The 27,758-nt window shown below is 41.6% G+C and overlaps 1 protein-coding gene across 4 annotated transcripts in view; it reads left to right on the top strand.

Annotated features, from left to right (window-relative positions):
* The window catches only part of SLC7A2 (solute carrier family 7 member 2), a 58,029-nt gene extending 38,634 nt beyond the window's left edge, over positions 1-19,395 (top strand). For 3 of the 4 annotated variants that reach the window (XM_054990177.1, XM_054990176.1, XM_054990175.1), the window contains exons 7-12: positions 5,482-5,621; positions 8,888-8,990; positions 11,432-11,637; positions 12,302-12,468; positions 14,213-14,321; positions 16,359-19,395. In XM_054990177.1, the coding sequence (XP_054846152.1) occupies positions 5,482-5,621; positions 8,888-8,990; positions 11,432-11,637; positions 12,302-12,468; positions 14,213-14,321; positions 16,359-16,579 (946 nt within the window). In that variant the 3' untranslated portion in view covers positions 16,580-19,395. Of the gene's footprint in view, positions 1-5,481; positions 5,622-5,926; positions 6,064-8,887; positions 8,991-11,431; positions 11,638-12,301; positions 12,469-14,212; positions 14,322-16,358 lie in introns of all 4 variants that reach the window. The other variant, XM_054990178.1, reaches the window with a different exon arrangement.
* The last annotated feature ends 8,363 nt before the right edge of the window (positions 19,396-27,758 follow it).

Genomic DNA, 27,758 nt, shown 5'->3' with positions numbered 1-27,758 from the left:
GGTAGGGCATGAGTTTTCTTGAGTCACAGCTCACCTATAAGACTAGCAACATTTGTGGTAGGGTATGAGTTTTTGTGAGTCACAGCTCACCTATTAGACTAACAAAATTCATGGTGGGGTATGAGCTTTTGTGAGTCACAGCTCACTTCTTCAGATACCTGGTATCTGAACTGTGACTCACAAAGGCTCATACCCTTCCACAAATTTTGTTAGTCTTATAGGTGCTACTGGATTCTTGCTCTTTTCTACTTCCAGTTTAGTTCAAGAAACCACAGCTTTTAAGAATACATGTATTGAACTGAATTTAAAAGTAAAATTAGAAAAGGCTGAATCCAGCAGAGTGCTTATGCCAAGATTTGTCTGAGCTATTTAGTGGAGCTCCTGGGAATGTTTGCTTATTTAAAATGGGCGTATAATTGGAGAAACTGCATTTGGTATGGGCTTAACTTGTCCTCCATAAATCACTTAAGCTGGTTGTACTGAATCTTGAAGCAACTTTGTCATAGAATATGATTTTCACTTTTTGTTGAAAGGCCCCAAAGAGAAATAGTGCCTGCCTGCAGTATTCCGTTTCTAATAGATATATTTTAAATGCACCAAAAGCTGGCTTAAATGATTTTAAATATTTCTAACATTTAGAGCTAGCATTGCTGCGCAGGGACCCTAACATTTCACATGTACTCATTTCACTAACTGCTGAGGCTGCTTAGCTGCTATGGTATTTAAAATTGGCATAACCTATGAATAGACACATCCAGGGTTTGGAATCTGGGAACATTACTTCTGCGCCAGGTCAAAATACCCTCTCAGCTATTTAAAAGTTGTTCTATCGGTCGCACCAGCTCCAGTAGTTTTGCATCATCCCTACATGATAGGTGTGAGCCTGCTTATCTCAATTAAAACAATGTGGATAGATGTACCCTAATAGGACAAGGGGAGCCTTTTCTAAAGAACCAAGTAAAATGTGCTGCCACTTAATAATAATGATGGATTTGTGCTGCAGGAGGCATGCAGCCACCAGTGAAGGTCTTATTTGTGTAGCTCACAGAATGGTTTTGTTTGGGAAAAGTTATGGAATATACTGTGTCTAGTAGGCTCATGTAGCTCTCACACAGTCCTATTTTCCATGGTAGTCATACTGATAATAGATGTCTTGACTGGGAAAATTCCAGTAGGGCAGCCATAACATGTCTGTTGTAGCAAAATAAAAACAGAGCACCTCCCCCTATAATTGCCACCCAAGAGGTCAAGTCAAGATTATTATTACAGTCTGCGACCAGTACATATAAAACCATTTGCAACCCCCCCCACCAAGAGTTGTTTGAAGGAGTACCTCAGTGGGAACACACTACAAAACTGAGGTGCATCCCTGAGGCAAACACACAGTCTCTCTACACGTTACGAATTACCTAGGGACACTTAATTGAACCTCATTTCACGTGTTCCCCTCCAACTTCCCATGTATTTGCTTGCACAGTCACATTTCAATTTGTGGCCGGTATCAGTTCCTCCTCAACTACTAAAAGCAGGGCTTTTTTTCAGGGGGAATGTGGGGGAACGGAGTTCCGGAACCTCTTGAAAATGGTCACATGGCTGGTGGCCCCACCCCCTGATCTCCAGGCAGAGGGGAGTTGAGATTGCCTTCCGCGCCACTCGGAGGGCAATCTAAACCCCCCTCTGTCTGGAGATCAGGGGGCGGGGCCACCAGCCATGTGACCATTTTCTCCGAGGGCAACCCACTGAGTTCCACCACCTCTTTTCCCAGAAAAAAAACCCTGACCAAGAGTATTCCGGTTCCCCCCACCCCCCACATCCATTCATTGAAATACAGATCTTGACAGTTTCTCACACCTTAAAGAAATGCAAATTGGCAAGTCACAGTGAAAACAGAGTTGGACTCCCTTGACGATACAATCTTATAAAAGGGAGCTCCCTGTGTCCTGAGCAAGCACAGCCTACATGTGAATTGAGGACCACACATAAAGTGCTGCACTTGAGCATCCCCAGGTAATTCACAACATGTAGATAGACTGTCGATCACATCATCTTGACTACTTTGGCCCTTGGATACTTTTGTAACCAGAGTAGAAACTCAAAGGAAATGCACTGAATGGCACATTAAACGCAGGCTGCTTGTGCCAGGAAAAAAAGAAACCTCCAGATCATATAGTAAAACTCCTTATGATCCTTTAGTGAAGGACTTTGGATAATATTTTTTATGATTTTTCCCCAGATTGAGTTTTTTAAAAAATTGGCATGGACTGGCATGTGTCCAACTACAAAATTCATCTGACAGAAAGGCGAGATTTCTGCTGGTTCTCCTTTTCTGACCTCCACCTCACCTCCAGTGTTGTTTTAGAGTGTTCAGTGAGAGCCAAGCTACAAGTGACGTCTTACACAGGTTGGACACTTGTCAGCTTCCCTCAAGTTTTGATGGGAAATGTAGGCATCCTGGTCTTGCAGCTGTAATGGAGAGCCAAGCTGTAAAACCAGGACGCCTACATTTCCCATCAAAACTTGAGGGAAGCTGACAAGTGTCCAACCTGTGTAAGGCGTCACTTGTAGCTTGGCTCTCAGTGTCCCCTGGAGGCTGTAGTGGGAGGGAGAAGTAGGAAAGTCTTGCTGTACAAAGTCCACAAATAGTTGGAGGCACACCATTGTTTTACCTCTTGGATGTTACAAACAATGGGATATGTCTATGATCCTCACATTCTTGGGCTTGGCGACTTCCTCCTCCTTCTTCTCCCTTGTTTCCTGCTTTAGGAAATTTTCAAGCAAAATCCGTTTTCTTGTAATATCCATCTGGGTGTGCCTGAACAAATATGGGGTTGTTCTATTCCTGCTTATCTAGGATTCCAAACCACCGTTGAATTGTGGTTTAAAATCCTGATTCCTGAAAAAGAAACATTAATTTGTTCAGCTACACAGACGAGGGTACTGTAATTAACTAGAGAGATCAGGACGTCTTCAGTCACAGTTCTGTGTAATAAAGAGGGTGGAAGAGTGTGCTAGAGCATGAGAATTTTAAGCTCAATCAACTCACAAATTGTGGTTTGTTAATTTTACCTCTGAATAAAAGAAAATGGAAAGCAAACCAGGGATAGGCAATGTAAGTCAGGGACTCCTCTGACTGCAAAAGGCTCCCGATTTAATCTGGGCATCTGTAGTTAAATGATTTCAGGAAACTGAGCCACAGTAGACACAACTGGAATAGACAGTACTGGGATGCAGCAATTGATGTGTCTTGCTTTATGGTACTTCCTTCTAATATGGGCTGGGCAATATAACTGGACTGCAGTTAAAAAGGAGTAATGCAACTTAAATTTTAACATATTTCATATATTATAAATTGCTGCTGGTATTTTTGCGAGTACTTGCTGACTGCATGTGTGATGTTTCCTGTCTTGTTTTCTTCCTGCTGCCTGACAATCTTTTAAGGTGCAGTCAAGCTTAATTGCATTGCAAGTATTACCAGATTTATTCTCTGTCTGTGCTACATTTCAGAATAACAACAGTGAAAACCCAAATTGCTTTACTGCTGTCATATGTAAGATGACTATATTGTCATTAATCAGATCCCCCCCAAAAGAGAACTGGGACATTTTCTCATGTGAGGCTTCAATTTGAGTTTTGCATTTTGTAGGCCTGCAAAGGACATGTAAAATTGATATCGGCCGGAATACTCTTACATTTTAAAAAGCTCTCTTCTACATTCTATCTCACGTGAGAGAGAGGCTGAATGTTATATGTGAGTGGAGTTCATGAATCTGGACCCAGGACAAAGTAATGAATTGAAACCTGGGAGAACAAGATTCATATCCTTATTCTGTAGGCTCCTTAGCAGGTCCCGTTCACGCAAACTAAATTCCCCCATCTTCAGAAGTGGAGCTAACCGAGGATTAAATCTATTGTGCTTGTTGTAGGATGAAGAAATGTAGGTCCAGCTCAAATATTTATTGGGTCGGTGACAGTCTCCGTGTTAGGGTTGCCAGCCACCTGGAAATCTAGAATTACAACTGATCTCCAGATTACAGAGATCAGTTTCCCTGAAGACACTGGCTGCTTTAGAGGGTGGCCTGTGGCATTATACTCTGCTGAGGTCTCTCCTCTTTCCAAACCTGAGCTTCCCCAGGTTTCACCCTCAGAGTTGGCAACCCTAATGTATGTAGTGGTGGACCAGGTAGATGCACCTCCACTATATAGAGGTCCAGTAGTATAGATAATCCAGTGTGTGAGATCTTCTTCTCTTTTCTGTGAGCAAAAAATTGTATATCCATAGACTGCTCCTGTCTCTTATGTGTTATTATCTGACAGTTACTCTACATGTTACTCCTTTTATGAGTTCTCCACAGAGCCAATCTGGGCTCCGCGCAGACACACGTCAACTTGGGGATTGGCTTCTATTTGAAAAATGAGAGTGCAAATGGGCTCTGAAAGCTGCTGCCAGGGGAAGGAGAGATCCTGCTTTTCTCCCAAGCTTTTTCCCCCCATGCAAAAACAGTGTGAAGAAGGAGAGTTTTCTCCTTTCTGCTGCCGCACATGCACAAAATACGTCCACATGGAGCAGCAGAAATGGGGAAATATCTCCCCTCCACAATTTTTTTGCATGGGGAAAAAAGCTTAGGAGAAAGGCAGGAGATTTTCCTCCTGCGGTATCAGCTTTCTGAGCCTATTTGCATGCTTTTTTTTTTATAGAAGCCAATTCCCGAGGTGATATGTATCTGTGAGGAATAGAGATGGGCATGAACCGAAATACGAACCAAAATTCATGACAAACCAGACCGGTTCGTGAACCAGCGGTTTGTCAGATCCCATTTCTGACAAACCGCCACGAACTTTAGGCTGGTTCGTTTTTCAGTTCATCACTGCAGACAGCCTGGCGCTGATCAATCAATTTCCTAGGTAACAGGGGATGGACTTCTTGAAGACCTTCTGCTGACCCAGAAGTGACCTTCTGCTGACACGGAAGTGGTGATTTGCTAGCCCGGAAGTGACATTTTCACGAACCAAAACAAACCAATTCATGAACTGGGGCAGGTTTGTGAAAGTTCGTGGTTCATGAAATGTGATTAACCACGAACCGCATGGTTCGGTTTTTTTTCTGGTTCGTGCCCATCTCTAGCGAGGAGTACTGGTTGGCTCTGTGGAGAACTCATAACAGAAGTAACGTGTAGAGTGCCTGTGAGTGATGAAGGAACTGGAGGTATACCTGCTCCTCCACCACATGAAGATGCTCTCTGAGCCAGAAAACATATGACAGACTAGGTCATAAAGGTTACAAAGCACTTTGCCTATATAAGACAGGTATCATAATATTGGATTGAAGATTCAAGAAAAGTTTGCCTCTCAACCGTAATGGCTCATGTTTCTCTGTTATGTTTCTGGTACTACATGCTCTTAATTAGCACTGTTTCTTGCTTCCTTAATGCATTGCATGAAGTTGTGTTGGTCCTGTCGCATGTTGTTTTGGTTTTTATTCAGTCTCCTTGGATCCATTTTTCCAATGCCACGTGTAATCTATGCTATGGCGAAGGATGGCTTGCTTTTCAAATGTCTAGCTCAAGTTAGTCCCAAAACGAAGACTCCGCTTGTGGCTACTTTATCGTCGGGGGCTGTAGCAGGTGAGGCCGGAGGCTAATTTATTTTAAGGAAGATGGACACGCTCACTCTTCTTGATTCAACACAGAACTCAGTCACTGGCAGGCAGTTATGGCAGGAAAAATAAAGCATGCATCTCAGAGTAAAGCTAGTAAACCGATTGCCTCTTGCAAATCATATTTTTGGTTACTGGGATTATTTTGACCCACATAAGCAATTTATGGGAGGGCGAGGGGAATATTGTTTCTTCCTTGGTTTGTGTTTGGTTTTGAAATGGAGCGTAATACTGTTGCCATCGCACTTGAACAATTAAATTCTTCTATTCTAGTCTTCTGGGCTCTATGTTCCCTTTGCCCCGCATTCTGTTTGCCATGGCACGAGATGGTTTACTCTTTAGATTTCTTGCCAAGGTGAGCAAGAGGCAGTCTCCTGTTGCTGCCACGTTGACAGCAGGGTGCATTTCTGGTAAGCTCAGTACATTCAGGTCTTGCTTAATTGGGACCAAAGCCCTGTCACGTGTATAACCCTATGAGAAGATGGAGATGCTTGCTAATTTCCCATGCATGTAAATTAGGAATGCAATAGCTGACTAATCAGAAGATGTAACGATGGTGGTGGTGGTGGTGGTGGTGGAAGATGTCAAGCTCCTTGAAGGTCTTCTCTATGCTTTTTTCCCTTGGGTCAAAGGATACTGCGATGTGCATGTGTCAAGAGGTGTTAAGTGGACTCTCCTCCTTTTGCAACACTGACATTGAGTTCTGCTTCCTTGTGCAATTTCATGTAAGGTTTTCCTAAATAAAGCTCTCAAGCTGAATATTCTGCCTAAGATTTCAGCAAAAGAAATGTGGCATGAAAGCTTTATATTGCATTTCTGTTAACTTTTGTATGGGTAGTCTCTCCATTTTAAACAGTGTTCACAGGTTTATATGCCAACCTTTTAAGAAAATTGCCAGTTAAGGCCAAATTTAGATAACTACTTTCCCCACAAATCATAGCTAAAATCTGCACACAGACGGCAGATGGAGAAAAAAATGGCTGTACCTTAAATCTTAGAGAAATCTTAGAGACTGCAGCAATTTTTCAGCCTTGCTTTTAGTTTTTTTTTTTTTTTTGAAAAATTTTTTATTGGGTTAGGATCAAATGTTTACACATTACAGTCAATATTCCCATTTCCCAATTTCTAACCCCCTCCCTTTCCTCCCCCTTTTTGTTGACTTCCAACAGTTTTCCAACCCTTTGTCCCTTTTCCCTTACTCCTTTTAATCTCCTCTATCTAACAAATATATATTCTCCCTTTATTCTAAGCAATACTTCTTTAACTATTTTTAATACTCTGTACCCTGACTATGAGTCCCATTTTCCATAATGGATAAACAATTTATCCCATTTTTCATTATTTCACTTTCAAATATTTCTATATATCATAAACTATGTAAACCATACATTCATATAAATCAACCAGTTTAACTTATACTCTATATGTTATTCATTCTATCTTCTTCTTTCTATTTTAGTTATATTTGTTTACATTAGTATTTCTATTCCCCTTCAGTCATAAGTCTATATATGATATCAATCAATTTGACTCATATACAACTTCAAATAAACATATTCAGTTTGGTACACTGTACGGAATCAAAAAGAAAATATTATTAGTTAATCAATCCTTATAGTTAACCCTTATGATTAATTATTTTCTATCAATATTCTATTTATTATTCTATATATATCAATCTAATATCATAACTGCTTAGAAATTCTCTTTTACCTCTTCTCCTCCCCGGTAAAGTCACCCCCCTCTACATTTTATTGTACTTCAGTAGTTCTCAAACTGCCACAGTTCTCCTCCCACCTCCCATTTCTTCTCCAAATATTGTTTCAGCTTCTCCCAGTCTGTGTTAAACTGTCCTGAGTCCAGGTTTCTCAATTTTCTTGTCATTTTGTCCATTTCTGCCATATACAGCAATTTGTGGATCCAATCTTCAATAGTTGGCACTTCTTGTATTTTCCATTTTTGCGCATACAAAAGTCTTGCTTTTAGTTTTATGCAATTTGGTGTGATGAATTTCTAGCATATTAGCTTCTGAACTCCGCATGTTATAGGGAAATGGCATATATGAAAATGCAAAGCATATGAAAGTTAGATAATGCTGTGTATTACCTAAAAGAATCCTGTATAGGAACAAACCATCACCTATTAAAAGGAAATAATAAGCAGACATAACTGTGAAGCTCCGGATTCTGGAACGTGTACTTAATCCTTCCTTCTCCAGCATAGCTTTCCCTTTATTTTCATATTAATCATGATTTGACATGACACATGGTTCCTTTGTACACTTGAGACTGGAGCCATGTTTTGTAGTAGATTTGCAAACTGCGGTTAGATAGGAAACTGGCATTCATTATAAGATGCCTTGATGCACTCGCAACATGAAAAGATAGTTAACATGGAGAAGAGGAAGGGAAAGGAGGAAGCAACTGCTTTGGAGGAGGTTGGCTTCCAATTTGTAAACTGGGTTGCAAGGCACCAGGGTTATATCTGCACAAAATACTAGTATTGTTGCAGTTCATTTTTTATCAAAACTTACGAAAATAAATGTATTTTCTGATCATTCCTCCTACAATACTTTTGATTGGTTTAACACTGTTTAAAATGAGTGCTTGGGCATTAAACAATTGTTTTGCATGAGCTTTATGCAGGAAACAGAAGGAAAGATGCCCAATATGGGCACAGGGCACCAGGGGCATTCCCTGTCCAAGCCCTGTAATAATGAATGGGATTTGCACACAGACATGGGCTTCGCAGCTCCCATTGTCTGCACAGGAGATGTCCCTGATGCATTTTGCTGTTACATGTTATGCATGCATTTAAGTTTGTGTCACAGAGTACTTTAAAATGCTGCCGTAATGCAGCCTTTGATATTGGCTACAGCATAGAGTTCCCTCATTTTCCATAATTTTGTAAGATGATGATTTCCCTAAAATTTGACAATTGCTTCCATGTTAATGGATTTAGGATGTGAGGGCGATCTGGCTGCGACATCTGTCGCCCCATTGATCGCCAGGGTTGATTCGGCTGATCTGGCTGGCTAGGTAGGTGTCCCCTTCCTCCCTCACCGCTCCATGTGCGTCCCTCCTGAAGCTGCGCACTCGGTGGAAGAGGACGACCATCCCAGATAGGAGGAGTGTACCGTTCTTCGGTCAAGGGTTAATGGATTTATTGTTAGCAAAATCCCAAATTTTTGTTAATACATACATTTTAATACAAATTCTGTCTTGGTTTTTCCAGCTCTAATGGCTTTTCTTTTTGACCTGAAAGCCTTAGTAGACATGATGTCTATTGGTACACTTCTTGCCTACTCCCTGGTTGCAGCTTGTGTTCTCATCCTTAGGTGAGTCCCAACTGTGTAGCTAGTCTTAAAAATGATTTTCAGCACAATCCAGACAAACGCTTATCACTGAGGATGGCCTCTAAATCAGATGCGTATCTGACAAAGTGAGATCTGGCCCTCTAAAGCTTATGCTGCATTTTAAAAAATCTTTATGGCACCATCAGGCTCTTAGTTGTCTAAATGAGATATAAATGTTTTGTGCAATCGTGTATGTAAAACTGTGTCTCCCATGAAGAAACTTCTGATCCAAAGTCAACAACACCATGTGCCATCTGTAGGGGAAAAGATCTCTCATGGCTGTCTAAACCAAGTCCACATTTTCTACAAACATGTCTGGTGATATGTATGAAAGCTTGCTGAGCAGAGGCACCTTTTCAGCTGCATTTCACTTCTGAGACAGAGTCTCTCTACATGAGACATCTTACACGAGGATGCTCAAGTGTGGGAGATGCAATATTAACTGGGAAGCGTAGTTTAAAAAGAGCTGGCAAAGATTGCTCCTCAGAGGGTTTGTTAATTTCATCTTCCCCTCCTTGAAGGGGAGGTGAAATTAACAAAGCCTTCAGGGAGGCAAAAATGAAATTAGCAAACCCTCTGAGGAGCGATCTCCACCAGCTGTGTCTTTTTAAACTACCAAGATCCCTCCTCAGAGAGTTTGTTAATTCCAGCTTCAGGTGCTGGAAGACTGTCAATTTCACCTCCCCTTAGGGAGGCGATGAGATTAATAAACCCTCTGAGGAGTGATCTCCGGCTTTTTAAACTACGCTTCTCGGCTTAGATTGCGCCTCCCTACACTTGAGTGTCCTTGTGTAAGATGTCTTGTGTAAAGAGACTAATTTTTATCCCCTCATGGAGTCATTTGCCCTGACCTGGATAGCCCAGGCCAGCCCGATCTTGTCAGATCTTGAAAGCTCAGCAGGGAGACCTCCAAAAAAGACCAAGGTTGCAGAGGCAGACGATGGCAAACCACCTCTGTTATTTCTTTGCCTTGAAAACCCCATTAGGGGTTGCATAAGTCAACTATCCCTCGATGGCGCTTTCCACCACCATTGGGTCATTTGGCATGAATATTCAGGGACAACTGAGATTGTGTAGCACTGCAGTCATGAGCAGCCAGATCTTTTGGCTGGCGATTTGTATACACGCACAGTGATTCACAGATGAATTGGGGTCCGCAGTTGCTAACTTTACTACTAGATGTTCACATTATAAAATGTGCACATTTTAAGAAGCATGTGGCCTCTCCTACCAATTCTTCTTCTCTTGTTTGCTGCATATCTTGCAACATTAAGAGAACCTGGACTCTCTCCTTCCTATAATAATAATTAAGTATCGTCAAGTCACAACCGATTTATGGGGGATTGAGGGATTTTCAAGGCAAGAGACAAGCAGGGGCACCTTCCTCTGCATAGCAACCCTGGTCTTCCTTGGTGGTCTCCCATCCATGTACTAACCATGGTTCACCCTGTGTAGCTTCCAAACTCTGACGAGCTTGAGCTAGTCTGGCCTATTTAGGCTGCTGGTCTTTCTATAGGATTTACGGAGCCAGCAGGTATAGTCTCTGATACCACAATCCTGTGCTGAGTTACTCCAGTCTCATCCCATTTAAATCGACTGGCTCAGACTAGAGTAATTCTGCACAGGATTGCACCATAAATCAGATATCCATAGCTGAATGAATACTCAAGAAATGTCACACAAAATAAGGAGGAGTATCTTTTGTTTGCTCGTGGAGAAGCTCTGAAGGATCTTTCTATTTATTTCATTTACAGTCTGCCTTTCTTACTGAATTGCGGATTATGCAATTAAAACCAATGCAAATAAGGACAGTATCATACAAACAAACAACAACGCAATGATATCCAAGTGTAAGGTTTAGAACAAAAGTTAGACATTATTATTGCCCAATTCCCTTTATGGAGATGCCCTCCTGAATAATTCCATTATGCACAATCTGCAGAATGATAAAAGTGTGGGAGCCTTCCTGACCATTTTGGCAAGCCATTCCGCAAAGCGGGAGCCACAACTGAAAGAGCTTTCGGAGAACCAGTTTAGTGTAAGAGAGACAGTTTGGTGTAGTGGTTAAGAGCGGCAGGACTCTAATCTGGAGAGCCGGGTTTGATTCCCCACTCCTCCACTTGAAGCCAGCTGGGTGACCTTGGCTCAGTCTCAGCTCTCTCAGAGCTCTCTCAGCCCCACCCACCTCACAGGGTGATTATCGTGAGGATATTAATAATATGCTTTGTAAAGTGCTCTGAGTGGGTTTTAAGTTGTCCTGAAGGGCAGAATATAAATTGAATCCTATCATCATCATCATCATCATCATCATCATCATCATCATCATCATCATCATGTATTGATGTGATCTCAAGTTTGGTCTAGTTTCTCTTTCCTTTGAACCTGGTGTTATACAAACATCTGTTTTGTTTCTTTGGGTACAGGTATCAACCCAGTTTAAACTATGAGCAACCAACATATTCCACAGAAAAAGAGGCTCTTGCAGGATCAGAGAGGGAATCGACCGCAAGTGAATCGCAAATGAGTATGCTGCGAGGGCATAGCTTCAGCCTCCTGACCTTAATTAATCCGTCAAGTTTGCCAACGGAACAGACTGCCACCATGGTCAGCTTTCTGGTGGGCTTGTTGGGTAAGTTGGAAACACTGACCCTTCAACAAAAGAGCAAACGTGAAACAAAGCACAGTGGTGGAGCTTGTCCTTGATTTCAAGCGTAGGACCCAGAGAAGGGTGTGAGCATGTGCTGTCTAAAAACAGCATTAGAGGGGGACTCCAAATAGCCTCTTCTATATATTTAATTTAAAGTAATGAAAATCACTTGACTTTTAAAAAAAACAGCATTAGAGGGGGACTCCAAATAGCCTCTTCTATATATTTAATTTAAAGTAATGAAAATCACTTGACTTTTTTAAAAAATATATTTTTAAAAAACCAATCAACTGTACATAAAGAAATACATAAAGAAACATAAATACATATACATAAAGAAATACATAGATACAATACATAAAGAAACATAAACAGAATATATAACAGCATGTTTAAGCTACAAAATATTTTCCATCTCCTTATACTCAAGATTTTATACCCAATATTTTATATTCAACATTATACTCAACTTTCTAAAATATTAATTTTCTAATCGGTCGGCTTCCCTAATCACTTGGCTTTCTTTTTGAAAGCAGCTATCACTATTGTTAAGGTCCTTGTATGTATTACGTAAAGGTTTGACTATATAAGTTTTGAATGACTGAAACATTCTTTTTCTTGTTTCTTTTGGTCAACTCTTATTTAGCTTTGGTGGTTTGTGGCTTAAGCATTCTGATCACCTATGGGATTCACTTCCTCGCCAATCTGGAGCCCTGGATCATAGGCCTTCTTGCTGCTCTTGTGGTATTGTTTGCCATTGTCATCTTTGCCATCTGGAGGCAACCTCAGAGTCAACAAAAAGTGGCATTTATGGTAAGAAGAGGGGAAAGTTTGTTGCAAGTTTGAATCTGTACACTTTTGGATATATGATTCGCTAGAGAGCCAGTTAAACCCCCTTCTCTTGTGCATTCCAGTCCCCATCCAATTTGGGTCCCTACACGAGTGGGAATTGAGTTCCCAGAACACAACTCTAGGCACACATCTGTTGACAGTTCAAGCATCTGCCACATAGAGCTTGTAATGTATGAATCTGCCCTGAGTCAGGCCATTGATATATCAAGGTCAGTATTCTGACAAATGCCCTAACCTGGATAGCCCAGGTAAGCCTGATCTCAGCAGATCTCAGAAGCTAAGCAGGATTGGCCTTGTTTAGTAATTGGATGGGAGACCTCCAATGAAGATCAAGATTGCAGAGGCAGGCAATGGCAAACCGCCTCTGTTAGTCTCTTGCCATGAAAACCCCACTATGACTTGAGGGTACCTTCCACCACCATTCTGACAAACAGCACCTCTCCTGTCGAGGTCCTGCACGTGAACACATGTTGAGTCAGTTTTGTGTAGTGATTAAAAGCGGTGAGACTCTAACCTGGAGAACCAGGTTTGATTCCCCACTCCTCCTCTTGAAGCCAGCTGGGTGACCTTGGGTCAGTCACAGCTCTTCGAAGCTCTCTCAGCCCCATCCGCCTCAAAGGGTGATTGTCTTGAGGATTATAATAACACAGTTTGTAAACTGCTCTGAGTGGGCGTTAAGTTGCCCTGAAGGGTGGTATATAAATTATATGGTTTTTTGTTGTTGTTGTTGTTGTTATTAACATTTTGGAGAAAGTCCTGTAAAAACTTAAACGGTAAAAATAAATATGCAAATGTTCAAGAGTAGACTGACGTACTTACAGTGCAATCCTAGGAAGAGTTACTCCCATCTAAGCTGATTGATTTCAATGGGCTTAGATTGGAGTAATTCTTCTTATGATTGCACTGTTCGTTACAGCATGTTTTTACAGACCACTTTATTTGGTCCACTTTGTGGACTGATTTCATAGCAGTTTTAGTTTGTTGCTCCAAAAATAAACAGGAGTATTGCAGCACCTTAAAGACTAACCAAATTTTATTCCAGCATAAATTTTCTTGGGCTGCAGTCCACTTCTTCAGATACAGTGAGTGGGTCCTTATTTATGCAGTCTTTTTATTTAGGAGGCTTTGGTGGGGGGAGGGGAGGAAGCAAAAGCAGATTCAAAGGATCACGAGATGCAGGAAATACAGGCTGGAATTAATTATGCTGAAATTAAAATCGAATCAAGAAAAATGCAAAGATTAAAGATAGCTAACAGGGTTGATGGGTGAGGAGTCCCAGGTTTTGCTAAGATAGCTAACAATTCTAGCAGGAGGGAAAATGCCAAGGCTTGGTTCTACCCAGGGTGGTGGGAAGAGTGGACCTGGGCCGATTCCAGATGGCCCTCCCCATGCCGAAACGTCGCGCGTCATCGCGCAGAAAACGCGAAATATCGCGTTTTCTAGCGCGAGTTTTGCGCGACGTCGCGTGACTTTGTGCAAAACTCGCGCGAGAAAACGCGATATTTCGCATTTTCCGCGCGACGACGTGTGATGTTTCGGCATGGGGAGGGCCGTCTGGAATCGGCCCTGGAATTTAGGATTTGCTGAAGATTTAATTCTTTTTTGAAGGAATATAAATATGTCAGTTTGTTTAATTGCATTTGTAATGGACATGTACAGAATTGATAATGCTGATAATACTGAATTGTGCAATCTTTGTCCGTAGGTTCCATTCTTGCCACTTCTGCCATCTTTTAGTATCTTAGTCAATATTTACTTAATGGTACAGCTAAGCGGAGAGACATGGATCCGGTTTAGCATCTGGATGGCTCTTGGTAAGTGTTCCTGGCAACAAGTACCCTAAGATAATCGTTTAAGTAGAACTGTAAAGGCAGCTTCACCTACTCAGATTTCTAGCATTATGTGGGATCGCTGTGAATCATGGCATGCGTCTGCCTCTACTTTCTCTCTGTCTTGGGATATTTACCTGAGATGGAGACGGAAAATGCTGCCTTTTGATTCATTGTATGGTGACAGATGTTCGCAGTTTCACTTATCTGTGTGATTTCATAGTTGCCTAATAGTTGTTGTGGACCACACCACTGTGTTAACTTGCTCTAAATGAATCATAGAATCATAGAGTTGGAAGGGTCCATACAGACCATCTAGTCCAACCCCCTGCCCAGTGCAGGATCAGCTTAAAGCATCTCTGACAAATATTCATCCAGCCTCTTCTTGAAAACTGCCAGTGAGGGGGAGCTCACCACCTCCCTAGGCAGCTGATTCCACTTCTGAAGAAGAAACTGATTTTGTAATTCTTACCTAAGCTGCATATAGAAAATGGAGAGGAAAATGAGCCACAGGAATTTATTTTTAATGTATTAGTTATATTAATGTCCCATTTTTCTTTCGTCATGTATGTCAAAATGGAATACCTAGGAAGTCTCCCATTCAGGCAAGATGACTGTACCATGTGCCTTTCAACCGTATCTTGGGACCATAGTCCAGCCCATCTTTCCACAAATGTACTTGAGAATGGCTTCTGACTGAGCCTTTAGCTAAGGGCTGCCTTGCATGTATAAAGGACAAAAATGTTTTTTAAAGTGTTTCCATGTGGCAAGGAGCCCTATCCAGTGGCTGATGCACAAAAACATACATGTTGCTTTATACATGTTATAAAAAGTGGTGGGAAATGGAAATTCCAGCCTCTCCCTTCTGTCCCACATCCTTTGCTTCAAGTTTGCTCTGTGCCCTTTGGAGACATTCTTAGTCACAATAGGTTGAAACTTATGAGAGTAAGTGTCTGAGTCCTGCAGTTGAGAGCCATTGTAGTGCTTACAGGGTTTTTTTTCAGGGAAAAGAGGTAGTGGAACTCAGTGGGTTGCCCTCAGAGAAAATGGTCACATGGCTGGTGGCCCCGCCCCCTGATCTCCAGGCAGAGGGGAGTTGAGATTGCCCTCCGTGCCACTGAGCGGCGCGGAGGGCAATCTCAACTCCCCTCTGTCTGGAGATCAGGGGGTGGGGCCACCAGCCATGTGACCATTTTCAAGAGATTCTGGGACTCCGTTCCACCGCGTTCCAGCTGAAAAATAGCCCTGAGTGCTTAATGTTGAGTTATGGCTGAGAAGTCATGAGTTACTCTGCTGCCATGAATCTCACTGGATAGCCCTTGGCCTAACCTACCTCATGGGGGTGTTGTGAGAAATAAAAAGGAGGGGAGAATCTTGAATGCTACTCTTGACATCTTTGGAAGGTAGGATGGCACAGTTGTAGAAATCAATATCTCTAATAGTCAACTTGGTGTCATCTGCAGATTGGGGCCACATTGAGAGAGGAGATTTTTCTCTGAACTCGGGTGACTCCAGGTGTGCAGAAAAAGCTGAAACTTTAAAAAGGGGGGGGGGAGTTGTTCGAAAAATTTCAAATCACAGGGGTCTCTGCACTTATGCAGAAAACTGTCTCCTAGAAGCCTCTTCTTCATCTGCATTCTGCTGTAGCAGTCTTGTTGGAGGCATGCGGGAGGAGGGGGGGAGTCTCCACTCCCCCCAGTCTCCGAAAGCTCCAGTAAGGTGGCAGAGTGGAGGTGAATGAGTGAACATGTGAGGAAGAGGAGCCTTCATCCTTCCCCCTCACATCCCCCATGCCACTACCAGACCCACAGGGAGAGGTGCAGGCAGGCAAGCAGGTGGGGAGGGTGATGGCCAAGCTTCCCCACCCCCCCATCTCTTGATGGGTGAGGGGAGGAAGGGGAAAGTGAGCTCCCCAGCAAGTGGTTGACCCGGGTGGGGTGGGGCGGAGGATAGGATTCCAGTCCCTACTTGTATTGTATGATCTTTGACAGGCCTGGAAAAACTTTTTTTTTCTTTTGAAAGGTTTCCTTATTTACTTTGCTTATGGGATCCGACATAGTACAGAGGGTCACCCTCGGGAAGAAGATGACGATGACAGTCTGGAAGGCCATCCCAGGGATGAAGACAGCTGCTCTAGAAAAAGTGCAACTTCAGAAAAGAAGCCTCTGAGGGAGCCCAACGAGAACGAAAACTCAAATGAAAGTGCTCGCTTTATTACCGACGAACGGACAAGTGAATGTTAACGGCTGTTCGCTGCTGTGTAATGTGTGTCTGTCAAGCAAGGAACTGTAAAGGAATGGAGTTGCTAAAAGAAATAGTCAAACACTTGGTGATGAAGAATTAACAATAACATACAGTTTATGAAAATGTCTTCTAGAAGGCATGATCTAGACTTGTTGCTAGACGAGATGTTATCCAGGGGTGATTTCCCAGTGATGATGGTGGTACTTCAGGTAACAACTAAGATAATGACGGGAAAGAAAACGTTCCAGTCGGTTGATTTTCTTTACTATGCTAAACATGTTAGTGACTTTTTTCTTAGCAGCTTCCTACGGCTTGAATTGGCAGCTGAAACATCTTGGTTTGTGTTTCTGGAGTCATTCATTGGTGGTGTCTTGGACTTAAATATGTATTAATCGCCTGGTAATTTAACAATAGCCAAGATCATAATTGCCCAGGCTAGCCCAATATCAGATCTTAGAAGCTAAGCAGGGTTGTCCCTGATTAGTACTTGGATGGGAGACCACCAAGGAAGTCCAGGGTTGCTACACGAAGGCAGGCAGTGGCAAATCGCTTCTGTTGGTCTCTTGCCTTGAAAATCTGAGAGGTTTGCCATAAGTTCACTGAGACTTTACAGCTCTTTCCACCACCAATTAGACGCTCATCTGTTCTGCATTAACATTGAATACCTGGATTTAAAACAAAAACACTAAAGATAGGGTTGGTAAGGAACGCAGAGCATAAATGTGGTATAGCTTCACAACACTATGTGCTGTGTATTAAGAATGCTTTGCATATTGACGTAATTTTGTAAAAGTTTGGATCCACCAGCTATTTCTGTGGATGGAAGGGATTTCTGGCCCGGATGTGGGATTTCCCTTCCTCCCCCCTCCTGCTGCAGCCCAGAATGTTACTCCTGGGGAAAAGGGGACATCTCCAGGAATATCCTTGGAAGTCTGTAGCAAAAGAGGAAGGTTGGCTTCTGTCCACAGAAATCTTCCGTCAGATCAATCCTGTCTTTCCATTACAAATTATGCAAACAATGTATATTATGAAAAATGCTATAATAGTCAAGAGAACAGTATTTTTACATTAATAACATGCCTGCTGATATAGAATCATTATTGAAGAGTTCAAAGTTCTGCTCTTTTATCAGTGAAAATCAACAGGACAAGTGGTCATTCAATCATGCTTATATATTTCTGCAGCTAAGGAATATGAAATTCTGCAGCTAAGGAATATGAAATTCACAGGTGGTGTACTGGGCCCTTCAATGTTTTCATAACCGATTTAATATTTTATATAAATCACAAACTACTAATTTATTTTATGAGGGGATGGTTTTATTGTGGTGAGAGACCAGATGTGTATAGAAGAGAGCAGTTCTGATTTAAAATATTTAAATAATAAAAAATGATGTTTTCAGGGATGAGGGATCTTCAGTATGAAATAATATTTTATATATAAATTTGAATTTGGGGTACCTTTTATTTGGTACAAAGGGCCATGAGGGTTGGAATTTTTTATTGTATATTGTTACTACTTGCCCCTGTTGAGGGTAGCAGTGGACATGATGTATTTCTGTGTCACCATTTGTGAAGAAGTGAAAAATCGCCTTATGTGTAGTTTGCACATTGGCCAGTACATGAGGCAGTAAGAGAACATGTAAGCCTGCATTCAGCTAAGTCAGAGATGCTCTGCAACATCAGTTTTCTTCCTTTTTCCTGACCAAAAAGAAAGGAGAGCTATGGTACTCTCTTTTTGGCAGGTGTGATAACTGTACAATTCATCTGATACTTTCTGATTTCCACATTGCCATAATCTTTCAAGCTTTTTGTTGCAACAGTGAGAGCTAGAAACCTACATTTTTTTAAAAATCCACCTTTAGGCTGTGTGGTGGGGAATGATTAATGCTTTCTTGTCACGCTACTGGTGTAGTGGTTAAGAGCAGACGGGCTCTAATCTGGAGAACCAGGTTTGATTCCCCACTCCTCTGCCTGAAGCCATGTGGGTGACTTTGGGTCAGTCACAGCTTCTCGGAGCTCTCTCAGCCCCACCCACCTCACATGGTAATTGTCGTGAAGATAATAATAACATACTCTGTAAACCGCTCTGAGTGTGGCATTATGTTGTCCTGAAGGGTGGTAAATCAAATGTTACTATTATATCATTTAAATCTGCAAGTTGAGTATCTTTTTCATGGTTGGAGTTCCAGATGGGACTACAGATCATGTAGCACAGCATGAGGGAGATATGCTCTTCAAGTAAGAATCTTCCTATCACTGGTGCAAAAAGGGGAAGCCCAGGTGCCTTTCACACGCGACTTCTGGAGGCACCTTACCAATGGCTGTTTCTACCAGCGACGATTCTCTGTGTAGCAGTCCTTGCTGCTGCGGAAGCAGAGGCATTCATGGAGTATTTCATCCTCGGCACTTTCTTTGCGGAAGCAACCAGTGCTCACCTTAATAACAGCAATAAATGACAAGTGTGTTTTAATTTCAAGTGGAGATATATTGTATTTTCACTTTTTATACATAGGCTTGCTTGTAAATTGCAAAAAAATTAACACAGAGATACACAAAACAATTTTTACTGGCAAAATTTGAATTAAAATGTTTTGTAGGGGGAAAAGAGGATGCCCTGATTGCTGCCGTTATTAAATGTAAGTAATACTACATCAGTATCTGTATAATACGTTCTTTATTTTATTTGCTATGCTGTAAACCTTTTTTCAAATAATTGTTTAAGAGACTTGTGTTGATGAAGCAAGTTGCAAAGAAGACAAATAATCTAATGAGGAAAATAATCATTCTGTAATAATGGCCGATTCCAGATGACTAACCTTAAGTCGCTTCATGCCGCCCTCTTCCGGATCGCGACGGGGAAAATGCGAAATATCGTGTTTCGCGCGAGGAAACGCGATATTTCGCATTTTCCCCGTCGCGATCCGGAAGAGGGCGGCATGAAGCGACTTAAGGTTAGTCATCTGGAATCGGCCAATAATAATAATGAGTAAAATAATTCAGAATTATTTTTTCCTCATTACATTGTCTGCTGGTCATGATTGATAACTGATCGTTTTTTAAGGGCACAACTACATTTCCACAGCCTTCAGGTCTTGTCTAGGTATATCCAGAGGATTTTGAATCTGACATACGTTGCGAGCTCTCTGCTGTGAACTTAATTCCCAGGTTTGTAAGTGCACAGTTCATGTGGGGACTGTGGTGTACAATGTGCAGGTATTTAAGCCCCGCTCCACTGTTTCTTGACCTGAAATGGCTCTGGGGTGTGTGTGTGTGCTGTTTGCCCCATAGAGGAAAACTATATGTATCCCATCAGTACTTGTAAAGACCAGGATAGTGCAAACAGCAACCACCGAAGGCTAGCTCAGGTTGGAAAGATTGCACAGGCGAAAAAGACTTCAGCACCCTCTTTGTGAAGTCATGATACCAGTTGTGCTATTGCACACCTAGATATTGAGTCCTCAGTGAGAAGCTCACAGCGCACAGCATCTGATAGACAGTTCTTGTGGCATACGGAGGCACAATCTGCAAACTGTGGAAAGTGTAGTTGGGCCTAAATATCATTGGATTATAATTACCCTTAAGTTACATGGTGGGTGGCAAACTACTACAAAAAGAACTGAAACAAATGCAAGATGCATTGTGGTGCAGTATTGCACTATTCAGAATAAGAGGTGGCTCCTGTAAGAGAGTTGGGTGGGGGTGGAGGTGGGGCAGGATCTCTTTGTTTCATTTTGAAGCACTGTTGTATAAAATGACACATGGCCCATTTGTGAATTTGGCAAAAACTGGAAACTGGTCCAGATGTTGCCAGCTTTCTCTAGGAGGAAATAGTTGTATGCATTACTGGTCGCACGTTATTGGACCAGTCCAGGCTCCTGTGGTTTCTTTGCATGTATGGAGCTCCCACCTGGCTTGGGCGATTCCATCCAACTCATTGATGGAGGCATCTCCATCCCTTCAGATATGTTCATGAAATTGAATGAGTAGATAAGCCCTTGCATATTAAGAAGCTCCATATTTATGTGGGAGCTCTGCATGTACAAGGTATCTCTGTTCTGGGCATATAATTTGTTTAGAAAAGGATATATGTACCTTTGTCACAGGAAAAAGTAACATGAAGATCAGCCATTATTCTTCAGATTCTGGAAGTAACTTAGTACTCATTTATTTGAAGCCTACTTTCAGAGGAAACAGAATTAGAAGGCAAATAAACAACTTCTAATGTTAGAAGTTGTCCTGTGGCACAGAGTGGTAAGCTGCAGTACTGCAGCCCAAGCTCTGCTCACGACCTGAGTTCGATCCTGGCAGAAGCTGGGTTCAAGTAGCCGGCTCAAGGTTGACTCAGCCTTCCGAGGTCGGTAAAACGAGTACCCAGTTTCCTGGGGGTAAAGTGTAGATGACTGGGGAAGGCAATGGCAAACCACCCCGTAACAGAAGTCTGCCAAGAAAATGTCTTGATGCGACGTCCCCCCACGGGTCAGTAATGACTCAGTGCTTGCACAGGGGACTACCTTTACATTTCATGTTAGGATAGCAAATGAGAAAGAATAAAAATGCTTCTAACAACTCTAAATTTTTGACCTTTTATTATGAAATTGGGAAGGGGGAGAGTACATTATTAAGTAGCATTTTTGCATCAATGGCTCTTTGTCATGGCTTTAAAATATCCCTACTGTGTAGATTTTAAAAATTGGAGGAAAAAAATTAACTTTGCTGTGTTTTCCTGCTGGTCTTTAAAATGTGCTATACTTTCAGCTTTTAGTTTCATATATTTATTTTAGTAGGAAGGCTGGAGATTCTGGTCACTTGGGCTTTATATGAGACAGGAAACAAATTTAGAAACATACTGTATAGTTTTGACCCGTGTCTTCTGATGTTCTAATACTTTTCCTCAGCACAGTGAAAAGTCTGGTGGAAACATGCACATTGTAGAAAATGTTTGAATACTGTAAGAGTCATTGTACTGGCTTCCGTATCTGCATATGTATTTAGGTATATTTATTTACTGGATCTTTTTCATGTAAGAGCTCAATGTTCTGGACAAACAGGAAATTTTAAATATTTAGAGTTGCAGGAGCTTTCTTTGATCAAGACCGCTGTTATTTGATTCATGTTCAGTGATTGTTTTATGGATGGAGGATCTCAGATGTGTGCCTAGAGCTTCTGTGTAGCAGCTTCCCTCTTTTTTACAATGAAGGAAGTAGCTTCACATGTTTATTTCTTCATACAGGCATGTCCGTAGCCAGAAATTTAGTGGTGTTATAAAGGGGAGGGGGGCGTTGTATGTCAGTGGATGGCCCAGGCAGATCTCAGAAGCTAAGCAGGGTTGGCCTTGGTTAGTAATTGGATGGGAGACCGCTAACAAAGACCACAGAGATAGGCAATGGCGAACCACCTCTGTTAGTCTTTCACCTTGAAAACCCCACCAGGGGTTGCCATAAGTCAGCTATGACTTGACAGGAGTCATAGATATTTAATATACTGCCTGTATCTCTCCAGAAATAGCAGGGCTTAGAGATGCATCACCCATTACTGTTGTCATGGCCCTGCAGATTTTATAATAGAGCAGCCCATACGTGTGTGTGTGTGTGTGAGAGAGAGTGTGAGAATATGGTGAGAGGCAGTGTTGTGTAGTGATTAGAGAGTAATACTTAGGATCTGGATTACTCAGGTTCATGTTCCCACTCTGCCATGGAAGCTTGCTGGGTGACTTTGGGTCAGTAACACCCTCTCATCCTAACCTACCTCTCAGGGTTGTTGTGAGGATAAATGGAAGAGGGTAGAATGACATAGGATGCTTTGGCTAAAGATGAAGTACATAAATGTATATTTGAACACACAAGGATCTCTAGATTGGGTTGGCTGGCTACTGCTATTTTTTTCTACTTACTCATTCAATGATATTTTTGTATCCTCTTCCCCTGAAGGGTTCAAAGGAGTAGTTTCCCTCCACACATCGACACGCTGACAATTGAATGATAATGACTTGGTTTTGGTGAGAAAGAATGACTTGCTAAAGCCCGCCCTCTAAGCTCCAAGGTCGAGTAAGGAAATCACTTTCAGTAATGAAGACAAAGTCAATTGTTTTTCTATCAGTAGCCTTAAAGTTATAGCAAGTGTTTTAGTACCTTCTGTTTCAACATTAAAAACACGAATACCTCCAGTACTTAATAACATTTATACAGACTGTTACTATCCACTTCAATAACAGGTGGTTGACAAATGATACATTTTAGGTCCAAAGAGTCACTGGATGTTGTTCAAGTGAAAGAAAGCCCCTTTAAAACTGAACATACATTATGATCAACCTTTCTCTCACTTTTTTTTTTTTGGTCGGGGGAGGTGTGGCCAATTCAGGTTTCATTCTTAGCATCACCTTTCATTTCCTTTCCTTTCCTGGTACAGCTTTTTTGGCCATAGCCTTAAGCCTGATCTCGCATTAACGAACAAAAACCAAAATACTAGAACTACTATTACCAATAATAGTGATAAAAGAATCTCACTCCAATTACAAAATTTTTCTGATTTTAGACTGGATTACTAAAAGGTAGGATGCCAGTTACCTGGTAATGTATGGGTCCTTGTAAAAGAAAAGAGAGGCTGTGATTAATATTTGCGAGCTCGTTCTTCTCAAGTATCGAAGTAATCCATCTTTGTCTCTCCTTGCTGAAATTTGGGCATTCAGTAACTAGATGAGCCAAGGTGCCTGTCTTCCCTGTGTTACAGAAACACCTGCGTTCTGAAAAGAGAATTCTCAAAAAGTGAACTTTCATTTCTGGAGTTAGTACGGTGTTCAATCTAGCAGCCAAGAAAATATCTCTGTATCGACATGGACTTTAAATATGCTGATAAAGTATCTGGAGGTTCGAGTCCATTGTAGGCAAGGGAACAGACCCTTCTTGCTTACTGATTTGTGCTTTTGAAATGTAACAGCATTAACTGCTTTTTCGAATGCAGTTTTCTCACTTCTTTCAGAAAGTAGTAAAATTGAAGGAAAGCCTAATTGTTCCAGTCTGAGATCAACCAGCCTCTGGAAGGGATCTTCTCTTAATCTAAAAGGGAGTTTAGATCTGTAGTTAAAGAAGTCTAAATGCATCCAGCCAAGCCATTGATTCTAATGAAGAGATTACAAATTCTTGGCGGACAGCTATACTGGATACGCGCTTTGGTAACCTGGTTATTTTTCTCAGGAATTTTAATAAAAGGGAATTAATAGTCTCAGATATACCTTCGACCCACAGTCCGGCACCAAAAGGTATTTTTGATTAATTTAATTACTTTTACCCCAAAAGGTCTTTATAGCTGCTGGGTAATATTTCCCTCCTGTGTGAAAGAAATGTGTCAAGGCATTTAAGTATGGTATTAGCTTGTAGGAGAGGGATTGGAACTGATTTTTCCAAGATAGGTCACTTTAAGGCACACTTATCAAATAAATATAAATTGGACATGTGTATTGTGTTTATGGAACAAGATGACAAGAATGAAAACCAAAGACTGGCACATCCATTATATAAACTCGAGCGCCTACAACTAAAGGTGGTTGAATTCAGGGGCAAGTCAAAAGGCATCAACAAAATAATCTCAGTAAAGCAACAGGAAACTAGAATAAGAAATTTAAGGAGCTATTATAATAACTTTGATGCAGTTTCAGGTGGTTAGCCATGTTGGTCTGTAGTAGAAGAGCAAGTAGAAGAGCTGCTGGACCCAAATCTTGCTCTTCTTTGATGCAAGCACTGTAGTACCATTCAACAACCATAATAAGGGGGGGGGGGGAGAGAAGCTTGATTATCTTGCCAAAGTACAGCAGTGGAATCCTTGAATTAAATTTGCTTAAATACATTGAGCTGAAACAAACGTCGTAGCATTTCGTAACAGCTTATTTCCTGTTTTGAAACTCACTTCTTTCATTCTAAAATGAAAATCCTCACACTTATTGGGTTGGATTCAGACAGTTTTTATTTGTTTCATCCAGTCCTCTTTACTACAGCTCCCATCCCACATGGCTTTCGTACTTGCAAGTTCCATGATCCCCAGCACAGTCTTTTTGGGTGGATTCCTTCCCTTTTTCATCAGCCGAAAAGGTGGTTGAATCCAACCCATTAGTAAAAAGTCAAATTAAGGCTGCAATCCTCTGCCCATTTAATAGAAAGTAAGCCTTGTTGAACATAGCTGGACCTGACAGTCTGTAGATCCATGTTTTTTAAAACTTTTCATTCACTTCTGTCTTGAGCAAACTCCTGGTGAAACTATGGGAAACTTGCTGAGTCAGAACTAATAAACTGCCACAGATCACTCTACAGAAATACTTCAGTTTTTTCTAATTAAAAAGAGTGCTTAACTTTGCTGTATTACTGTGTTTATTGTACACTGTAGTCATTGTTGTGTAAATGTTTTTTGCTGCTGTGCACATAAATGAGGATAGATCCTTTAGCTTTAGTGCAAGATGTTTAATAATCTGCTAGAGATGTTTTATTAATGTAAAACGTGTTAATGTGCAAAGGAATAAAAAGACTTCCTAGTGCTTTGGGCTTTTTTCACTTCTACAAGAAAATATCAGTAGTTTATAGCTACTGTAGATTTGAGAAGAAATTTGTACTGATGCTGTTCACTGTAAAAATGCTGCATAAACCTGCATTCGTTCTGTATTTTTTAAAATAAAGATTAAAATTGTACATGCTGCATAGTTTTATTTTGCATCTTATAACACTGTAATGGAACCATGTAAACCATAATGATGGGCTATAACAATCTATAGGAAATTATTCTAATTCCAAAATATTTTGATAGTTAATTAAACACAAACTTGTGTCCCTTTGCTGACAACAGAAATTTGGAATTAGATCTTATGAATTCCTTTAGCTAAGCAGGATCCTAGGTGTTACTTCCACTAAGTACTTCATCAGAGATTCATCAGAGACTTTTTTAAAGCTCTGGATGAAGAAATTTCTAGAGATTTGGGAAGGGACCAGGGCTGAGGTGGCAGGGAGGAATATCAGCAGGGTATGGTGCCATAGAATCCACCTTCCAAAGCAGCCATTTTTCTCCAGAGGAATTGATCTCTCTAGGCTGGAGATCAATTGAAATTCCAGAGGATCTCCAGGCCCCACGTGGAGGTTGCCAACTGTATTTCTGATGGAGAAAGACTTCTGATGAAGAAAACCTGTTGGAGGGAAAGCTAGTGGGAATCATAGAATTCCTCATCCAGTCACATACTAGACAGTTTAAATTCAGTAGGTGCCACTGTTGCAAAAATAACAAGGTTTGTAACCTCGTGCTTTGCTCAGTGATTTACACCAGGACTTGGAGGACTTTGAAGAGAAAAAACAATTATTTCATGGAATAAGGGGACAGAGTTTCAGCAAGTAAAAACGCTCTGAGCCTGCAGAGAGGGTCTTTTATACCTAGGGTTCTCAGGTGCCTGCCAGTTGCAGGCAAGCTGCCAGGGGTTTGCACCCTTGCCCACCAATCCACCAGCAATCTGCGAGAGGTAACAAGGCCCCTGGGGAGGGAAAGGACTTCAGCATGGTAGAATTCCATAGAGTCCATCTTTCAAAGCAGCCATTTTCTCCCAGTGAACTGATCTGTGTCCTGGAGATCAGTTGTAATTTCAGATCTCCAGCCAGTACCTGGAGGCTGGCAACCTCCAGGGTGATAATTATGCTGTTCTGGGGATATATTGGATTTGAAGCACATAACTGCCATAGTCCGCATGTGCAGGGGGCCTATCCTTTCACACATTAACTACAGCTTTCTCCTAAGCTACTCTTGTATGCCAACAAGGGACCATCACGTAAACTCGTTCCCCTCCCCACCATCATTTTTACCCATTTTAAGAGCCTCACAAGGGGCTACCCATTTATTTAATGATAGTGTCTGCTTCTAGGTGGGTTTGTGTTTGTGTGTGTGTTATGTGCCATCAAGTCGCCTCTGACCCATGGTGATCCTGTGAATGACCTTCAAAATGTCTTATCACAGACTTGCTCAGATCCTGCAAACTGGACGATGTAGCTTCTTTTATTAAATCAAGCCATCTCATTTTGAGTCTTCCTCTTTTTCTACTGCCTTCCACTTTTCCTAGCATTATTGATTTTTCTGGAGAATCTTGTCTTCTCATGAGGTGATCAAAATACGATAGCCTCAGTTTTGTCATTTTAGCTTCTAGGGAGAATTGAGGCTTGATTTGATCTAGTACCCACTTATTTGTCTTTTTGGCTTGATTTGATCCAATACCCACTTATTTGTCTTTTTGGCCTTCCATGGTATCTGCAAAACTCTCCTCCAGCACCGCGTTTCAAATGAATCAATTTTCTTCCTGTCAGCTTTCTTTACCATCCAACTTTCACATCCATCCATAGTAATGAGGAATACCATAGTTTGGATTATCTTGATTTTGGTTCCCAGAGAGACATCTTTATCTTTAAGGATCTTCTCTGGCTCCCTCACAGCTGCTCTTCCCAGTCTCAATTTTCTGATTTCTTCATTGCAATGGGTTTAGTGGGAGGTTAAGCCACCCTCAGACTTCTTGCTCCCACCTCAGCAGGTCCCGAGAACGGTTAAGGAAATCTCTTTCTCCAAACATCTGTTTCCTTTAATGTGTTTGAATATATCTTGGGATTTTTTTAATGTGCTGAGCTTTTCTAATACCTTCCCATCCAGTTGGCTTTTGTGGCTATTTCACATTGGCTGCCTCCACTCCCCTCTTGCCACAATTCATTCGCTCAGTTGTTCCGAACTATCCAGTATTGCATCCCAATGTTTTCCATGTTATCCTCCCACTTTAGAATTAGTCTTAGAATTGGGAGTTCTAAGTGGGAATTTTTCTGAGTTTGAAAGCAGTTGCAATGCCCGACTGTTTGGCAAAGTCCTCTGGAGGTGCCCGGCTAGAGGAAGGCAGTTGCAGTGGCTGATGTAGATCGTAGAAACCCCCCTTTCTGAATTGTTTGCTCTGCCCTTTTCCTTTTGCCATAATCTTTATATGTTCTGTAACGCGATAACCGAATTTTGTAAAGTCTTTTCAATAAAACGCTAAGAAAACACAAAGCACCAAAAGGTGTCTGGGAAGCAACCCTCCCGCTTCCCCAAACGGGGCCCTGCTCGCCAGACCCGCTTTCGGGGGCGCCTCGTTCGCGCGCCTCAGCCCTGAGCGGAGCTGACTGACAGGCGGGAGGGGAGGACG

Source organism: Eublepharis macularius, chromosome 10 (genome assembly GCF_028583425.1).
Source record: "Eublepharis macularius isolate TG4126 chromosome 10, MPM_Emac_v1.0, whole genome shotgun sequence".
Lineage (NCBI taxonomy): Eukaryota > Metazoa > Chordata > Lepidosauria > Squamata > Eublepharidae > Eublepharis > Eublepharis macularius.
This window is presented reverse-complemented; position numbering and strand designations above follow the sequence as displayed.